Consider the following 20,385-nt stretch of genomic DNA (forward strand, 5'->3'; position numbering starts at 1 on the left):
TATATATATATATATATATATATATATATATATATATATATAGAGAGAGAGAGAGAGAGAGAGAGAGAGAGAGAGAGAGAGAGAGAGAGAGAATGTGAGTGTGGCACATTCCTTGAGATGATGAATCCAGAAGGATCTTAGCTCTGAAGTTCCAACGTGCCCACAACACCAACAGAAAAGGGAATTGGAGGAAGCCTCTCAGCAGCAAAAGAGTTTACGTTATTAGAGAGTGTCCTCGCCATTATTTCACAATTATTATTGCCAGTTCCAAGTGAAATGAAAGTTGAACAGATCTCCCTCCATCTAAAGCACTTACTGTCTCTCTTTCTCTTGCTGCTCTTTGAGGAGTTTGTTAGTCTCTAATGCAAGCCGCTTCTGATGCATTAACTCCTGGCGCTCCTGTTCACGAAGACTCACTTCTCGCTGCCTCTCATCCTCAGTCATGAACAGCTCTCTCCCCTGCAATCACAGCATAAAAACAAATTCATCACTAAAAATCTGAGTTCACTTATTTCCCCTAAAAAACAACAACAAAACAAAAAAAAAAAACACAACCTCCAAAGCTGCTACCATAAATGTACATTAAAATGCTTCCTCCTATCACTTCTACCAAGTAACACCTTCTATAACACTGTTTCCAAATAGCAATAATCAAACATGTCAGGTCTGTGAGCAACTTGGGTCCCAATCTGTGATGTGCTGAGCATCTCCTATATGGTGCCGTGCATCCGCAGTTCCTGCTAAAGTCAAAGGGAGTAGAGAATGCTCATAACCTAGTCAGAAGTGCTCAGCATCTTCCAGGAGAAAGCCCTCCACCTCCCCCCCTTTCTTCAATACCACTCATTGTAATTTATAATAGGAGCATGCACACAGTGTGGAGAAACATATCCATTCTCACACCTGTTTTCTATTCCTGCCTATCCAAGTGGTGTGAACGCAGTGTCAGAGGTGTTATGCCTGGGTGGATGTGCAAGCATCACTATCTCAGTATGAGTGAATAAGGATCCAAAGGGAGCGGGAGTGGGAAACAAGGCTAGTCACATCATCTTGTCTGTTTCTTTGTTCTCTTCTAGTTTGAATTTACAGTTCAATTAAAACATATGGAATATTTTCATCTAAAAACAACAGAGATAACATAATGGAGCTATTTGATGGGGGCCCTTTGTGAGTGATAGGGCAATTTCCTTCAATGCCCTTGCAAAACCTTCTTGTATTACATTTATGTGTTATGAGGATTGCATGTAACGTCTCTGGGGGAAGATGTGACACATATTGCAACCCCAAGCAGTGCCTTTTGGGTCCATTTTTTTGAAATGAACAGGTTACATCTGATTGTGTTCTACTCCATGGGGGAGGGCTACTACAGCTCCTCCAGGAACTAGAAACAGTAGGTGGTGATTAAGGCAAATCAGCCAGTAGGTGGTGAGTAAGGCAAATCAGCCTCCTGGGAACGCTCGCATATACTAGTTCAAACTAGATTCTCCAGACACCAAGAGACAAAGAAAGGACTTTTGGATAAGTAGCCTGAGTTTAAACTGATTCAGGGCCTTCTTTCTGATCCAGCAAACAGATAGGGCCTTCTCTCCCAGGAGGGCCCCCCAATCCTTGCAGAAGGGTTGGACGGACTTGACCTACTTTTGCCCCATAAGTCTGATGGGTGACCTCTGTTTTTAATATGCCTTCTCTGTAATGCTTTCACTTTAAGAATAAATATGCTTGCTCTGTGTGGTAACTTGTGACTGCTGGCAAGTATGCTAGTCATAGCTGTAAGAGAGAAATCAAAGCACAGGTACTGGCCTGTTTAGGCAGTCTGGCTTGCTGGGGATAGTGCATTGTAAACCAGAGAGCTGTGCAGCCTTAAAAATCCTGGTCAGAAAAGAGTGAGACATGAGTCTCCACCCAGGAGAGGTGATGGCTAGGAGCGGGAAGCCTAAAGTGAGTACCCTTGGTGGACCACAGAGAGAAATACAGGTGCAGTTGCCTTGAAACTGTGATGCTCTTGAATACTCAAACCCTGGTACCATATGACTGGGATTGCTTCAATGAAAAATGTGTGTTAATTAGGAGGGCTGGATTCTCCACTTCGCTCAGGCTCAGAGCGGATGGATCTGAAGAAGAAACAGTCAGAAGAGAACTCACCATAGCTCCTATGGCAGCCTCCCCTCATCCCTAGAATAGGGTGTCTGCCAGGAGACAGAGGGGGCACGCCAGGGGCAGGGGTAAGGTGTAGCATAGCAGAGTTCCACTACAGAAAGGACCTAATGCCAATGGCATGAAAGTTAGAATAGGTCCCCAGCACCTCCAGAGTCTACTGGTGCTGATTAGCACTGGATGTAACTAGCTCTTTAAGCCCCCGTATCTGCCGTTGAGAATCCAGCCTGGAATGTTTATTTAAATGAAGTTTACAAGGCTTGTGGACAATTATATTTAGTAGGACAAAAGTGAGTTATTTGTATAAATCCCCATGTCTTTGGATGAGACTACTTCCCATGAATGTTGGATGGCCCGATGTTTGAAATAAGGATTATGTGTTTCCTTATATATGTGGAAAGATTAAATAGAACCTATTCACTATAACCAAGCCAGACATCTGTAACAGGTTATAGCATTTAATTAATAACTAGAGATAACAGAGGAGAAGTATGCTGTGAACACTGCCATTCATATGGATCTGTTTTGTCTCATTGGTACTTTGTGATCTGCCTGTCTGTCCATTGTATCTACCTATTGTCTCGTCTTATACTTTGGGCCAGAGACCATCTTTTTGTGTGTGTGTTTGTACAGTGCCTAGCACAAAGAGGCACAGATTAACCACTGTGGCCCTAGACACTATCACAATACAAATAAACAACAACAAATCTATTATCCACTTGGATCTCCATAGTGACTGAAACCTTTAGTATTTTAATATTAAAAGATTGTACTTATAGTACGTGTGGCTGTAATGGATAAATACAGGGCCGTAGAAACAAAGAACGTGGCCCCCTCCGAACGGTGGCCCCCTCCGAACATATGTCCGGGCGGGGCCCCTTACAATGCAGAAACTGGAATGCGGTATTTATTTTGCCACTTTTAGGGGCCCCCTTCCTTGCGGGGCCCCCTCCGATCGGAGGGTACGGAGGGCGCTCGCTACGCCTCTGGATAAATACATACACACACACACAAAATAGATTCCCAAACCAAACACTGCATTTAATACTTGTTGCCCCAGGTAAAGTAAACAGAAAATAAGGGCAAAATTACACACACACACACACACGTGCATGACACTTCTTGTCTCCAACAAGCAGCTGTCTAAAGTCATCCAGGGGATAAAATGCTGGTCTTTCCATGCTGATTTTTTTTTAATCTCCACATATGCTTTCCTGATGCTGCTAGAAATGTATGATGTGCAAATATTTACATTGGGCTAAGTGCATTGACTTTTAAATGGATAGACTCTTGAGGAAAAGTGATCAGATATGTGCTAAGTGCTCAGATACATTGGTGCTGGAGACCAGTATAAACCCCTAAGATACAGTAGATGGAGTATTTGGTTCTCCTACCAATGGCATGTACGTTCTGGTCATTCATAAATATTTCTAGTGCTTAAAACATCAGGGAGTTTAGAAGTGTACATCTAAAATAGCTTTTTAGTTTTCATGAGAGTCACTTATGTAAAATCATTGTGCATGAAGCAGAGGATGAAGCCTATTACCCACTGTGCATGATCAAATACTAATGGCTAAGTATTGGAACTATGTTCATAGAGTAGTTATACAACAGATGGATTTCACCCAACTCTACTCCAGAAAGCATCACACATTATCCCAATCCTAAGTGGCCTGCATTTTAATTGTTTAAATGATTATGCTGGTAGGGGATTGAGGTGACTAATCTAATAGTTTTTTCCCATCTCTAATTTCTAAGAATCTGTGATTTTATGACAAGTGACAGTGAAATTCTTATTATGCTATGGGCCAAACGTTAACAATATCTGCATCTGTTTGTGTTTGCAAAAATCTGCATTTCTTCATGCACATCTGTTTGTTCAATTGGGTACTGTCCATGCACAGCTGCCCTTTGACGTCTTTGGCCACATCATTTCATTTCCATAGAAGCCATTTTTTGGCTCTGCCCTCATAATATCCTCTTTTAGAGCCCTCCCTCAAACAATCTTCACCTAAGTGCTCTGTCCTTCAAAACTGCTTCAATACAGAGACTGAGAAAACAGCAGAACAGACCTTTCAAATCCTCAAATGGCAAGAAAAACATTTTAGTTTGGCACACTGATTTGTTGAATGTTCTTTTGTATAACTGTGCAAAGGTAATAATGCTCTTGGGAATGGAGAATGTCAACAATAACTGGTTTCTGCTGTTATCAAAGGCATTTAATCAGCCAAAGAATACTATTTATTGTTTTGTATGCTTATGTCATGAACATTAGCCCTTAGATACTATACTAGATGTTGTTTTCCCCTATTAATTTCAGCTATACAAGAACTGGTAACAAGTAAATATTAAGGTTCATAGACTGCCTGTGATCTGCACGTTACTTCAGTATTTTATTGTATGGGGCCCTAAAGTTTACTCTAAGAGGGTTTAAACTGTAGAACAATTATTCAAATCCCATTGACGTCAATGAAAATATTCTGACTGACTTCAATGGCCTTTAGATCAGGCCTTAAAAGGGCACACTACAATCGTACAAAACATCAGAAGTGACACATTATGTTTATTAGTTGAGACAAAGAACCAAATTCATTTCTGATGCAATGCCACTGGAATTAACATTTACAATAGGAATTAATTGGCCTAGGACTTTATTGAGGCTCAATCTGCTCTCGCTTAAATCAACAGGCGTTTTGGCCATTGGTAAATATATGGGAATAGGCTCATAGTCCCAGTGTTACTCTGCTAGAGTACACTTAGCATAATTCTCAAACAAATAAATAAAAAATGATTCCGAACTATACTAGCTTGGCCAGATCTAGCAGTGCAAAGCAAATTTTGAGACCATACAGATGGTTAGATGTGCACTATCCCAACTCCTGTCTGCATCCAAGCAGAGTTCAGCACAGCTCTGGAGCTGAGAGGGCAAACGTGGCTTTCAGCTACCCTGATCTTGGGGCTGTCAAGCCACTGGTCTGGTCCTCAGTATAAGATAGAAAAGCCTGTGGCTTGCTCTGTTTTACATTGGCTACACAGCCACTAAGGGCTATCCCAACAGCCAGGGATTAGCAGGCAGAGGGGGATATTGGTTGCATCCTCTTTCTCCTAGAAACAGAGAAGTAACATAGGAGTCACTATTGCAGTTCTGCACCAGCAGAGGATTTCCTAGACAGACAGACTCTTTCATGGACCAATGAAGCTGGCTCAAAGGCTGCTTCATACCATCAAAGCATTCCAAAGCATCCTTAGTAGACTAGAAAATGTGGACCATGGGGTCACACACACTAGTTTTATACCACTGACTTCAATGGATTTACTTGTGATCTACACCAGTGTGAGAGTAGCATCTGGCTCCCTGACTTCAGTAGATTTACACTGGTGCAAGTGAGTGCAGAATTTGACCCATTGTCTTGCTATTAACTCGAGTTAGTGTTTTAGCTACATTCTTTGCTGGCAAAATTGGATTTGATTTTTGTATCAGGCCCTTTTAGTGACTTCAAGCCAAAGCCTATTGAAGTATATGGAAAGATTCCTATTGACTTTAATGGGCTTTGGATCAGGGCATTCAAAAAGGGAACATGAAGTTAATGTTGAAACAAAGACTATTGTATTATTTATTATTGCCTACACTTTTTTCACATGCTTTCTGCTTTTATAGGTTCATTACTTACGGCTCCTGATACAACAGAGATAGTTAGGGTTCGACTGCTTTTTAACACTCTCACAGCCTACAAAAACAAAGTGAAAAAGTCAGTTTCAGTGTAAAAACATTATGTATATAAGGAAGAAAGAGAAAGAAGTAGGATAGTTTTCCTATTCAGAGTTTTATAGATTTTAAAGTCAGAAGGGACTATTAGATCATCTATTCCGACCTCATGCATAACACAGGCCATAGAATTCCATCCAATTGCACTTGTATTAAGCCAAATAACTTGTTTGGCTAAAGCATATCTTCCAGAAAGGCATCCAAGTCTTGATTTGAAGACATCAGGAGATCAAGAATTCACCATTTCCCTTGGGAAATTTGTTCCAATGGTTAATCACCACCATTGTAAAAAAATTGTGTCTTATTCCTAACTCTAATTTGTCTGGTTTTATCCTGTAGCCATTGGCTCGTTATGCTTTTCTCCACTAAATTAAAAAGCCCTTTAGTACCCAGTATTTTCTCATCATGATGGTACTTATACACCGTAATCAAGTCATCTCTTGATCTTTTTGATCAGATAAAGAGCTGCATAGTGAATACGGGAGAGTTGGGAAGTGATAAAGGCTGGAATTTTCAAGGGACCTACTGAAAGTCAGTGGGAGTTGGGTGCCTAAATCTTCCCTAAACCCTTTTGAAAATCCTAACCTGAATTTATACGACCAACCCCCGTTTAGGTGGCATCACCTGGGCATCAGCACTTTTGTCGATGAAGCTAAGGCAGAATTTACACAACTGCTGGGAACTTTCTATACACATAACACATAATATAAATATAATAATGGGGCTAAATAAAAACTCCTTTTCCCACCTCTTTGTGGTCCACATTAGAAAAATCCACTCCATTTACTTCAACAATCTGATCACCAATCTATAAGAAATAATTAAAACATAGCATATGACTTTCTTTGTTATGGGTATCCTTACAGTTTCCCCCCCTTCTGCTGAAAAAGGTCACAGAACATGACTTCATCAATGGATCCCAGATCACTGTATGAAATTACTACAAAATAAAATTACCCTGTAACATCTCATTTGGAGCATAACATACTCACCTCCAGCCCCACCTCAGCAGAAAGAGAACCTGGTTTAATATTGCTGATAAAAATGCCTGGTTTTTGTGTTGGACCACTGGAAATGCTGGAGTAAGCAGAGAAAACAGATGATATAGGATAACACAATACAAAGAAGGCATCATACTTGCTGAACTAGTGTCTGCTATTAGGTTAGGTATTTTTTGATATTTGCTTCCTGTATTTCTCACTGATTTTTGAAAAACACACTGGGCCATATCCTCAGCTAATGAAACTCACCATAGCTCCACTGAAATCAATGGAACTATGTTAATTTACATCAGCTAAGGATGTGACCCACTGGATTTAACATTATCATTACAGCATATCCTGTCACAGCCAATATTGTTTTTCCAGTTGGTCACAATGCCTATGCACGACACTTATCACAATAAGCGGATAGGAGAGCAATACCATGATAAAAATATTTTTGGCCAGATCCTTTGCTGATGTAAATTGGCATTGAAATCAATGGAGCGATATCAATCTATGCCAGCTGAGCAACTATTCCATATAAAACATGTTAGTGAGTGAGTAATTGCTTGCACGTTCATTCAGGGTGCTGAGGAGATCTACACTATCACTCAGTTATGTATGACATAATATCATTCTTCAGAACTATGGACCACACCAAGAGGGAAGTCACAGGCAGGAAACCCTCTATACTCCATACTTCTGGGGTAAAAATCCTCAAGCTGCAGCTAAGAAAATATATAGACCAAATACGGCAAAGATTTCTGAAGTATGCTGACTGACTGCTGCTTTTCCTGCATCAGGCAGATGCACTATCCATCTTTCTAAGTTTGCAACCAGCTTTATTCCCTTAATTATTTGCTTCAAGTTGTTCAGCGGCTGGGTAACAAATGAAAAGTGCACAGAAATATAATGTTGGTCAGTACAATGTGAATGCACGTTGCATAGAAATGGTATTTCATCTTATAGCGCTGGCTAACCAAAGATACAGAGACCATCTGAATAAAGGTAAGTATAAGAAATAAAGGGCCAGATTTACTAAACGTATTTAGATGCAGAGAGGCACCTCGTGGGAATTTCAGAAGTGCCTCAGTTAGGTGCCGAACTCCCATTGAAAGTCAATGGGAGTTAGGTGTCTACTGAGATATGGTCCTTTTGTAAATCCCACTAGGTGCTTAGCTGGCAACGTTTCTCAAATGCGGCCGCCAGGGGGTTTCCCTGCGGCCACCACAGCTTCCTGAGCAGTGATGGTGGGGCAGGAGGCTAAACATTGGCCCCTTCCCCCTCCCTCCCTGTTCCTCCTGGATGCGCAGCCCTGCACTGCTTCTGGAGACAGATGGGGCACACCACAACACTGCAAGAGCACGGTGAGTTCTCTACTGGGGAGGGGGAGAGAGAAGGGGGTGCAATGAGACTCGGGCTTCAGCCCTGGGTTGGTTGGGCTCCAGCGGTGGGACTTAGGGAGCCTGGCTGTGTGGACGAGGAGTCCAGCCATGGAACTTCAGGCGCCAACACTCGGCTCCGGCTGAAGGGTTTCAGGTGCTGACCCCCAGCCCCGATCCCCAGTCCCGGGTGCGCAGCAGGAGGCACTGGCCCCAGGCACTGATCCCCGGCCCCAGGCACGCGGCAGCAGATGGTGGCCTCGGGTGCCAATTCCCGGCATCAGGTGCTGGCTTCGGCCCCATGGCGGTGGGCACTGACCCTTGGATCTGGCCATGCAGCCCTGGATTCCAACCTAGCTCTGGGCTCTGGCCGCATGGCAGGAGGCACTGGCCTTGGGCTCCTACTCCCTGCCCTGGCCGTGCAGCTTTTGCTCCAGGCACAGGCACTGACCCTCTCCCTGGCCATGCAGCTCCTGCCCCCAGCTCCGGGCTCTAGCCGCGGGCACTGACCCCCGGCCACACATCAGTGGGCGCCAACCCCCAGCTCCAGTGGCGCAGCTGTGGGTTCACCACCCACCCTCTTCTCTCTTGGCCCCGCATCCACGCCCCCCTCTCCATCACTCCTGGACCCCGCTGTCTTCCTGGCTCTGCATCTACTCCTCCATCGCCCTGGGCCCCACTGCCTCCCACGGCCGATATCCATCCCACCATGTCCCCACTGCCTCTGCCTCCGACCCCTCCCCTCATCCAGGGTTTAATTTGTCCTGGAACTTGCTGAGAAAAGTGATATTAACAAACATGCAAGTATCACTTTTCACAGCCTTCTAGATAGCTACTAAGTGTCCTGTAAAAAGTGATTGATATTAACAAACATACAAATATCACTTTTCACAGTAGTATTTTTATTATTGAGTCTGCAAAAAAAACCCAACCCTACATAAATTACAGTGATGTGTGTATGTGCTATTTATTTGTTTTTCCTACAGTTAATTAAGTATTTTGTCAGTGTGGCCACCAGCAAGAGTTGGTGGCCACACTCTGAGGCCACCAAAAAATGTCTTGCGAGAACCCCTGCGATGAAGTCAAGAACTTAACTGAACAGAGAACCAATCTAAATGTATTTAATCTTCAGGGACTGAGACGTCAATAAAAAACAGAAGAGGATATATTATTTCATTATGTGATTACGGATATACAAAGGTTAAAAAGTTTAGATTCTCCATAACTGGATTTGCTGTTAATAATTCTGTAAACTAAAGTCACAAACAGTCTTAAAACACTCCGCCTAGCTTGAAGCAATAACATGTTAACATCAGTCATTTATATGCATATGCAGAAACCATCAGTGTTGGAATGCTGTTATAAACAATTGATACATTATAATAATTCCTATATTACAGAAAATCTAAGTGACTGCTCTGGCTACTCCTCACTACCAGGATCTAGTTAGCATTTCTCAAATGCAGCCACCGGGGCCACATGAGGCCACCTGGGGCTTTTCTTGCAGCCACAGCCTCCTGGGCTGTTATTGGGGTGGAGGGAGCAGCGGCCCCTCCCCCTCCCTGGTGCTCCTGGATGCACTGCCTTAGTGTTGGTTGCTGAGGCTACCAGCAGGGGTTGGGCCCTGTCCCCCATTTCCCCGCCAGACACCTGGGGCCCAATGCTGGAGGAGCAGGTAGCTAGTAAGTTCCCCACCTTCCTGGAGCAGTGCGACTCAGGCTTTGGGCTTCAGCCATGGGATGGCAGAGCGGCAGCTCTGGCTGCGGGGCTTCGAGCACCAGCCCCAGGCTCTGGCTGCGCAGCAGCAGGCCCCAGGCTCCAGCCATGCGGCTTTGGGCTCCGTCCACCAGCTGTGGCACTTCAGGCTGCAGCCCCCTGCTGCCTCCCCTGGTCACCTCTCCACCCCCATCACCCCTGGTCTCCGCTGCCTCCCCTGACCACCAATCAAGGGCTTAATTTGTTCCCAGCCTTGCCAGGGCTGAGTAAGTCTGCTCTGAAAAGTGATACTTGTATGTTTGTTAATATCACTTTTCACAACAGACTTACTAGCTAGCAATAAATAAACTACAATGATTTGGACGTGTATATGTGCAAATTTATTTGTTTTTCCTAAAACTAATTAAGTATTTTAGAGAAAAGTGTGAGAGCAGCCACCAGCAGGAGTTGTCCTGAGAACCCCTGTCTTTAGGGCATCTAAATAGCTTTGTAAATCTGGCCCAGAGTTCATATGGCAGGAGGAGTGTATCTTCATACAGTTATAAACAGAACAGTACAAAGAGCATAAAGTTGTTTTTTCTAAGCCATAAAAAGTACGACCAAAAAACATGAAGTAATATGATATTTGTTTCCTCCTACATTCTTCTAATGTCTATTACTAATTAGAATATGGCAAGCTGGAGAAATTGCTATATTCAATGTTTTAAACAGTCCGTCCCGTCTCCCCTCCCTGTAAAGTCTGCACTGTTTCCTAAAAACAAACAAACAAAAACCAAAACCAAACATCCCTTCCACATTTAGTTAATTATTATTAATATGGAGTTGCTACTTTATGAATTCAAAGTTAAATATGATAGTATAAAAATTACTACCATGCACCATAAAAAGGCTTAATGGGTATTTTATTATAGGTATATGGTACATTTGAGGGAATATGATAAATCATAAATGCTAACATCACATCTACATGGTGGATCTGATTCTCCACTCACAACTGATTTACACTTGGGTAACTCTGCTGATTTCAAGATTGCTCCTGATTTACACAAGTATAAATAAGAGAATCATGCCCAGTCAGAATAGATGTTTATTTTTTAACTCATTCCATCTGTGTAACTGTAACGCCAGTCATCGGTGGGCAGGATTGAACTCAGGACCTCTGGAGCTTAGTACATGAGCCTCTACCATGAGCTAAAAACCAACTGCCTGTTAGCTAAGGCTAGAGAGCAGACTTATTAATCTCGCTCTAAGTGGTCTCAGTGCCACTAGATGGGACAGAACACCACACCCAGAAGGTGCATGGGTTACATAATGCTTTGCCATATAACTTACTTAACTTAATGGAGATATCCCATCTCCTAGAACTGGAAGGGACCTTGAAAGGTCATCAAGTCCAGCCCCCTGCCTTCACTAGCAGGACCAAGTACTGATTTTGCCCCAGATCCCTAAGTGGCCCCCTCAAGGATTGAACTCACAACCCTGGGTTTAGCAGGCCAATGCTCAACCCACTGAGCTATCCCTCCCACCGGGAGGGATAACCTTATATTATCGTTCTTTCTAATTCTCTGTTTTAAATTTTGTAAATCATACTATCATAGAAAGGGATGGTTCTTTTTAAAATAAATGTTATGTTCTGATTACAGAATCATTTTGTATGGGGAAAGAAAGACTACCCCCTTTACTGCTGCTACCAGCATTTAAAAAAAAAATATTGATCTATAGCTCAAGACATACTGTACCACATATATTCAGCAGCAGCAGTAAATGATCCCCAACAATAAGATAAATGATTATTCTTAATTTCACAGACGATCCTTGAACAGTTCTTTGTTAGGATATGTCTACACTATGAGCTGGGGGGGTGATTTTCAGCTCAAGGAGACGTACTCACACTAGCTCTGATTGAGCTAGCATGCTAAAAGCAGGGTAGCTATGGCAGTGTGAGCAGCTCAAGGGATAACTGCCCCAAGTATTTTTCCATCCGAGACCCCAGGCACATACTCGTGGCGGCTACCCTTTCCTGTGGCTTGTGCCACAGTGGCTACACTCCATTTTGAGTGCGCTAACTCGATCAGAGCTATCGTTAATATTTCTCCTCGAGCTGTGAATCGCACACACCCCCAGTTTGAAGAATAGACATACCCTTAAGAATGAAAAAGAGGTCAGTGTATTTATTAAGCTTTTTCTGACCAAAAAAATCACATTCAGTGCAAGCGCACAAGATCATAGAGAGTATTAAAAGATGTTAAGTATGGCGCCTGTCTGGCTAAGAGCTGGTCTGTACACAAACTTGCACCAAAATAATTATATGAGTTTTAAATCATACCCTTTGTTTTTTCAGTGCAAGTCTGGGGGTAGGCACTCATTTTTGAATACAAGTGCCCTATTTTGATTTTGCTTAAGTCGATTTTAAAAAAAAGTGTGAATTAAGACCAATTGAGTAATTTTGGTGCCAAAAGTAGGATGGAGAGCTTTGGAAAGAGTGAATAACATTATGACTAAGGCCATAAGAAAGTTGTGATTTTTTTGTTGTTCAAAAGTTGCAGCCACAGTTTGTTAAAGTTGCGGTTTTGGTACATTCTCCCAAGGCATGCAGCCTGCTTTCCAAAGCAGGGCAGCAGCACAGAAGAGAAGTTTGGCTCTCAAAGACAGATGGAAGGGCAACTGGGCCAGATTTGAATGGCAGTGTGACCCTGTGTACCAGGACAATGACATCAATAAAAAGCAACAAAGAGCCCTGTGGCACCTTAGAGACTAACAGATGTATTGGAGCATAAGCTTTCGTGGGTGAATACCCACTTCGTCAGACGCATGTAATGGAAATGCGTCTGACGAAGTGGGTATTCATCCATGAAAGCTCATGCTCCAATACATTTGTTAGTCTATAAGGTGCCACAGGACTCTTTGTTGTTTTTTACAGATCCAGACTAACACGGCTACCCCTCTGATAAATGAAATCAATGGCACTCAGGCACTTTTGAAAATTCCACTAGGCACCTATCTGCATATTTAGGTATGTAAATACCCTTAAAAATTTAGCCTTTAGAGAACCTAAATAATTTATTTGCATTTGAAATTTGGACTTAGGCTCCTAAGTTACTTAAGTGCTTTTTAAAATGCTACCCTTAGACACATACATTGTCAATAAAAATAAATAATTCTTTTCTTTTGATTTATAAGTAACTAAAGGAAAAAAGTTCCTATACCATGTTCTAGGTGTCTTTTATGAAATAAGCTGATCACATTTTCCATTTTGAATACAGTTAAAACAAAGATAAACAGTCGTTCTTTTGTAGTGACTTAAAGATGCACCTAAATGGAGGTGCAGAATTCGGCAAGTAGACATTTATGCTGCAGTATTAAGTGTTTAAATAACACATTGTACAAAGGTATTCCCACATCTTTGTCAAAATATTAGATTGTATGTATATTTTGCTGATACTACACAAACAAAGACTGTTCTGCATTTCTCACTCCACAAATTACCAATGTTTCTTGCAAACCATATTAAATGGGACTCATCTACATACCTGCATCCCATGCCCTTTGAACCAATCAAACTAATGAAGACTTTCTTCTCTTTATTGTCCCTTCCTCCAGATGAAGCGAGCCCAGCAACGCTGCCTTTTCCCTCCTATAGCAAAAGAAAGAAGGGGAAAAAGACTGCAGGTAAAATCCTGGCTCCACTGAAGCCAATAGTAAAACTCCCATTGATTTCAATGTGTCTGGATTTCACCCTACATATTTACAGGTTACACTGCTATATAGTCCAAATTCAGCCCCAGTGTAAGGAGGAGCAAAAACATTGAAGTCAATGGAGCTGTGCCAGGACTGAATCTGACTCTTTATCTATTCGGAGAGGATTATCACAACAGTCAAGATACATCTCAGGAGGAAAGTAGAAAAAAAGTTAAAGCAAGGTCATAAGAGAAAAATGATTAGCTTGTGCATATCATGACAAGAGTTGCCTAAAATATATTGATAGCCCTCATTACCTTTTATTTTAAATGGACTCTTCCCTGATCTAAATCTAGGGAAAGCCAGTCATGGGCTCTCTTAGCACTGCTGTAACCCATGGGTGTTATTCATAGACTTATTTGTTCTTCCATTAGTCTCCCCCACTCTAGGAATTTTAACCTCTAATAACACAGTTAGGGTATGTCAAATAATCTATTAAAAATTGCCTCTTGCAACATAAAGCACTGGCTTGCTGAGTCACCAAACTCAACAGAAGTTATTGATTCTTTTATTTATATTGGTAGAAACATTTCATTTCTAACACACATTTTCTGTATTACTGCTTCTAGAGCTTTTCATTTTCATATTTGTCTACTAAACTTTAGCAGTTTACCATGTGCTCATCACCAGGGCATCAGAGCAAAAATATACACAAGTCTGAATTTTCCAGGAGTAGCTAGTGATATTGAGTGTTCTAGCTGAGACCCCCTGAAGGGGCTGATTTTCAGAAAGGTTGAGCATCTGCCTTCTGAAAAATCAGGCCCCTTTAAAAGCCCTCTCAATTCAGGCACCCAAAAACGAAGGCACTCAAAACCACAAGGTACTTTTGAAAATGTAGGTGATGCTTTTTAGTTATGCTTTCTAACTATCAACCTCATCCAACTCCCACTGAAGTTAATGGAAGCTTTTTCTATTGACTTTAGTAAGAGGCAGATAAGGCCACATAGGAACACACTGGTAGGACATTAATAGCTGTTTGTTTCAGATTTCACTTAACAGGTTTTTGTACCATCAAAATAAATGCAATCACTACGGGGGAGGGGGGGAAACGAATTAAATATCGCTAAGTGTTCCCAGAGGGCATATTACTAAAATAAGATATTAGGTGTCTTACCCCAGAATCTGACACAAACTGATCCACAAATTGCCACTTAAGAGGCTCATCTGGAGAGCTAGAAGTAAAAAAACCAAAATGGTTAAATATGATGAGGAAAATGGTTTAAAAATGATGACTATATTGAATGTGGCTTCAATCCAGCCTTGTATTTTGCATCCACACATAAATGTAGGTACTACTGATAAATAATGATATTGATTTTGTAGTCAAGTACTTAGATGTCTAAAGGACATCAGGTAAACATGCAATAATTTACATCAGTAAAGGTAGAGGTAGAGCTGGTAAAAAAAAAAAACTGTATATAATTTAGCAAACTTTTTGAAAAATTATTGGTTTTTGGAAACTTTTTTCGAAAGTCAAAAAATCTCAACCGGTTTATACAGCTAGTCAAAACATCCCTCAAAAATCTAAAAGATTTTTTTTTAATCAGAACATTTCAATTATTTCCGCCCCCCCCATTGAAATTCAATTTTTCAACAAAAGTCATCATAGACCAATCATGATTTTCAAAACTTCAGCCAGCTTTAGTCAGAGGCTGCTTCTAAAAAACAACCCCGAAAGTTAGGAAGATGCTAGAACTTTGGAGCATTCTGCTAAGTGAATTTGGTGATGGAATTTGTCCGAGTTCCAGACTGATTCCACTGATAATGCAGAAAAATAAGCTTGCTTATTTAAGACAGGGAATCAGATGCATCAAATGAGGCAGTAGCCTGCCAAATCAGCCAAGGTGCATCATTTTAATCATTGATAAAGTTGGCCATTATCAACTTTCTAGAATATCAATGGTAGATAAGAGATTGCAGAGGAAATGAAGAATCTAATTTGTATGTTGGATATGAATTTAGGAAAGGGACTGATTGTGTTTACCTTTTGACAGGTATCATGCCGACATCTGCAAGAGAAAAATGCATCAGGTAAATCTTCCTGCAGATTATGAATTAGCTACATGACATTCTCTCTGTCAGTGTGGGAACTGTAGCAACCCATGTGAATTTTGCATTACTTACGTCTTACTTTTATGGACACTATTTTCTTTGTACGGATGAGATTTATTACTTCCTCATGAGTGCATGAAGAGATGGAGTATCCGTTTATCCGAACTATCTCATCTCCAATCTTAGAAATAAGAAATAGAAGGAAAATCTGTTATATGATTTGTTTAAAAAAGGAATCAGTGTAGAAAAGTCTCTAAGCAACTTGTGTAAACTGACAATCTCTTTGATGCAGAGGTCATGTGACTGGAAAAAGAAATGTTTTGGATAGATAGCAGAATACCTTGAAGACCTCTAGAATCTCAAGTAAAGTAGAGAGTGAGATTTAACATAAGAACAGCCATACTAGGTCAGACCAAAGGTCTACCTAGCCCAGTATACTGTCTTCTGACAGTGGCCAATGCCAGGTGCCCAGAGGGAATGAACAGAACAGTTAATCATCAAGTGATCCATCCCATCGCCCATTCCCAGCTTCTGGCAAACAGAGGCTACGAACATCATCCCTGCCCATCCTAGCGAATAGCCATTGATGAACCCTATCCTCCATTAACTTATCTAGTTCTTTTTTTAACCCTGTTATAATCTTGGCCTTCACAACATCCTCTGGCAAGGAGTTCCACAGGTTGACTATGCGATGTGTAAAAAAATACTTCCTTTTGTTTGTTTTAAATCTGCTCCCTATTAATTTCATTTAGTGACCCCTAGTCCTTGTGCTATGAGGAGGAGTAAATAGCACTTCCTTATTTACTTTCTCCACACCAGTCATGATTTTATAGACCTCTATCATATCCCCCCTTAGTCATCGCTTTTCCAAGCTGAACAGTTCCAGTCGTATTAATTTCTCCTCATATGGGAGCCATTCCATACCCCTAGTCATTTTTTGTTGCCCTTTTCTGAACCTTTTCCAATTCCAATACATCTTTTTTGAGATGGGGCGACCACATCTGCACGCAGTATTCAAGATGTGGGCATACCATGGATTTATATAGAGGCAATCTGATATTTTCTGTCTTATTATCTATCCCTTTCTTAATGATTCCCAACATTCTGTTTGCTTTTTTGACTGCCAGTGCACATTGAGAGGATGTTTTCAGAGAACTATCCACAATGACTCCACGATCTCTTTCTTGAGTGGTAACAGCTAATCTAGACCCCATCATTTCATATGTATAGTTGGGATTATGTTTTCCAATGTGCAGTAGGTTGCATTTATCAACATTGAATTTCCTCTGCCATTTTGTTGCCCAGTCACCCAGTTTTGAGAGATCCTTTTGTAGCTCTTCGCAGTCTGCATGGGACTTAACTATCTTGAGAGTTTTGTACCATCTGCAAATTGCCACCTCACTGTTTACCCCTTTTTCCAGATCATTTATGAATATGTTGAATAGAACTGGTCCCAGTACAGACCTGTTGGGGACACCACTATTTACCTCTCTCCATTCTGAAAACTGATCATTTATTCCTACCCTTTGTTTCCTATCTTTTAACCAGTTACCAATCCATTAGAGGACCTTCCCTCTTATCCCATGACAGCTTAATTTGCTTAAGAGCCTTTGGTGAGGGATCTCCTCAAAGGCTTTCTGTTTGTTTTGGATCAGTTGAAACAGTTTGTTCTCACAAAATCAAAAATGTTTTGTTCTGATTTCAACTTTTTATATTATAATGTAATATATAAGAATTTTATAATATAATAAAATAAATTTTAAAACAAAGTTGTTTTGAATAAAAAAAGTCAAAATGTCTTGTTCTAATAAGGTCAAAACAGAACATTTTGACCTTATCGGAAAACTTCTTTTGCAATTTTTTTCAAAACAAATTTTGATCTGAGTCAACATGTCCCCACAAAAAGTCCTGATTTCAGTTAAACAGCATTTTCCAACAGAAAACCATTATGTTGAAAAATATTCAGCCAGCTCCATCACTAATGCAGAGCTATGTGAAAATGATCAATTGCTACTGTATCGCATCCACCCCTTTTCTGAATTTAAGCAGTCATCAAGTTGTCTTGGCTGTATGGTGGCTATTATGCACTGTACTAATTCAAATTTCAGTGCATCCTTCATCTAGTCTTCACTTTTTCACTTTCCTGATCACCACCCACTTTTTTTGGTTCACAGATCTCCAGATCTTGCAGAAAGAGTCCTGCACAATTCTTTGCCTTCCTTGCTTATGCATCCAAACATGGGTTTCTCCATGCTTATTCATGTTGAAACTCTGGTCTGATATGGCTAACATCAACCATAATGGGACGTAAAGAATTTTCCTCTGCTTGATTCCAGGACCATTTCTACCCATGCTCCCATTAACACGCTCCCCTTAGGTAACCACAAACTAATCCTCAGAGAGGAGGGCATGCAAGTGACCATCAAGAAATTCTTTTACAACAAACTACAAACATTACTCCCTACTTCCAGTGTATTTTGCCTGATCTCTACAAGCAACACAACTAAATTCCTTGGGTCTATTTCTGGTCTGATCTTCCATGGCTGTCCCCATGAAGTGTGCTAATATGTATTACTGTTAATAATGAACATTTATATAAAATGCGCCATTGAAGTCAATGGAAATTTTGCCATTGACTTTAACGGAGCAGGACGGTGCTCTTACCATCAAAATGTTGTGTGGCGTTTTACAGAAAAGACATTCACATATGGATATTGTTTGTAGCGCCACCTATAATTAAGTTTGCTTCACACCTTCCATTTTAAGCCCCTATTTTCAGTTGCACGTAACTTTGACAAACATCAACTGTTTGAGCTGAAATTTTCCATGCCAGGTGTCTGCCTGAGGCTGATTTTTTTTTTTTTTTTTGAAAGCTTCAGTAAAAATGGTTCCGCTGGTTTAGAGAACAAAATTAGGGGAAAATATGTTGTTTCGTCAATGTTTAAAACAGTCATACAACTGTTTCATTTAGAGGCTCTCGCACACCTATGATTTGGAGCAGGTATTGAACTTTGGCAATGGAACAGGGGTGTTACCCAGATGCTTAGTTGAGGTTTGTCACCCTGATTCCATCTGTACCAGACATGCTCCATCACAGGGCTGCAGAGACTGAGCAGGACTTTGCCTGCAATTGTTCTTCCCAGCTGCCTGGGGCTGCAGCGGTGCCAGGCCCTGGAACTGAGGGCAATTCTAAGTGCTCCTTCAGCTGATGCCCAGGCAGGGTGAAGAAGGCAGCAGCCTGTCTGCAATAGAGATATACGGAGTTTACAGGTCAGGAAGACAGACAGGAGTGAGGGGTGGGAGGAGCATCATCCATCCTGCACAGTGAATGAGGGAAAGATCCTGCAGAAAAAATACTATGCAATCGTGTAAATAGAGATTGTATCATAATGCACATACATGAGGATGCCACATTAAAGTTCCACAGGCAACCTTAACTCTGGCATTTCCTAACTTCTGAAAGCTTGACTTTACACCCTTAGCTTTCTTTTTAATGTAGGAAGGTTGTTTTTTTTTAAATGTAATAATACATGTCATTCTATTCAATGGGCCAGATTCTACCACTTTTACTCATACTGAGAATTATTCCTGATTTCACTGGGACTAGAGTAAGGTACTACTGCCATGCTTACTCATGTTGAAACACTGGTCCGGTATGGCTATAAAGACTTAACTGTGCAACCCTTCTTCTAGTGCAGTGGCTCTCAAACTTTTGTACTGGTGACCCCTTTCACATAGCAAGTCTCTGAGTGCGACCCCCCCTTATAAGTTAAAAACACTTTTTTATATATTTAACACTATTATAAATGCTGGAGGCAAAGCGGGGTTTGGGGTGGAGGTTGACATCTTGTGACCCCCCCATGTAATAACCTCACGACCCCCTGAGGGGTCCCAACCCCAAGTTTGAGAACCCCTGCTCTAATGGGTGAGGACATGCTCACCTGTTTTCATTAATGGGACTCCTTGTGTCACTTTATCATGTCTTCCTATGGTAGCCTCCTTGGAGCAAAGAACATTTTATTTTGCCTCTAAAGTGCCATGCATACCTCTGACACTGTACAATAACAATAGCATATGCTGATAGACTGAGTGTAATTGCCTCAATCGTCTCATTATTGCTTTTTTAAAAACACTGATTGGATGATACACATAAAAGTATAGGATTCCTGAGGGAAATAAAGATGTTTTCACACACACAATGGAACAAATCCTGTCCGTTCACAACTATTAACTGATGTGGAGTACTTGTGGCACCTTAGAGACTAACAAATTTATTAGAGCATAAGCTTTCGTGGGCTACAACCCACTTCTTCGGATGCATATTGAGTGAAACATATCGAGGAGATATATATACACACATACAGAGAGCATGAACAGGTGGGAGTTGTCTTACCAACTCTGAGAGGCCAATTAAGTAAGAGAAAAAAAAACTTTTGAAGTGATAATCAAGGTAGCCAAGTACAGACAGTTTGATAAGAAGCAAGTGTGAGAATACTTACAAGGGGAGATAGATTCAATGTTTGTAATGGCTCAGCCATTCCCAATCCCTATTTAGCCCTGAGTTGATTGTGTCTAGTTTGCATATCAATTCCAGCTC

General features: G+C 41.2%; 1 protein-coding gene across 6 annotated transcripts in view; it reads right to left on the bottom strand.

Annotated features, from left to right (window-relative positions):
- The window catches only part of USH1C (USH1 protein network component harmonin), a 108,191-nt gene that overhangs the window by 58,355 nt on the left and 29,451 nt on the right, over positions 1–20,385 (bottom strand). For 5 of the 6 annotated variants that reach the window (XR_002908240.3, XM_024202368.3, XM_024202372.3 and 2 more), the window contains exons 5-12: positions 15,861–15,969; positions 15,721–15,745; positions 14,851–14,908; positions 13,529–13,632; positions 6,910–6,994; positions 6,666–6,725; positions 5,823–5,879; positions 317–459 (exon numbers count right to left, since the gene is read on the bottom strand). Coding sequence is in view for 5 of the 6 variants with exons in the window: in XM_024202368.3 (XP_024058136.2) it covers positions 317–459; positions 5,823–5,879; positions 6,666–6,725; positions 6,910–6,994; positions 13,529–13,632; positions 14,851–14,908; positions 15,721–15,745; positions 15,861–15,969 (641 nt within the window). In the remaining variant the exon portion in view is untranslated. Of the gene's footprint in view, positions 1–316; positions 460–5,822; positions 5,880–6,665; positions 6,726–6,909; positions 6,995–13,528; positions 13,633–14,850; positions 14,909–15,720; positions 15,746–15,860; positions 15,970–18,823; positions 19,080–20,385 lie in introns of those variants that run through there. The other variant, XM_024202374.3, reaches the window with a different exon arrangement.

This window comes from Terrapene carolina, unplaced genomic scaffold, assembly GCF_002925995.2.
Source record: "Terrapene carolina triunguis isolate 2854851 unplaced genomic scaffold, T_m_triunguis-2.0 Scaffold715, whole genome shotgun sequence".
Taxonomy (NCBI): domain Eukaryota; kingdom Metazoa; phylum Chordata; order Testudines; family Emydidae; genus Terrapene; species Terrapene triunguis.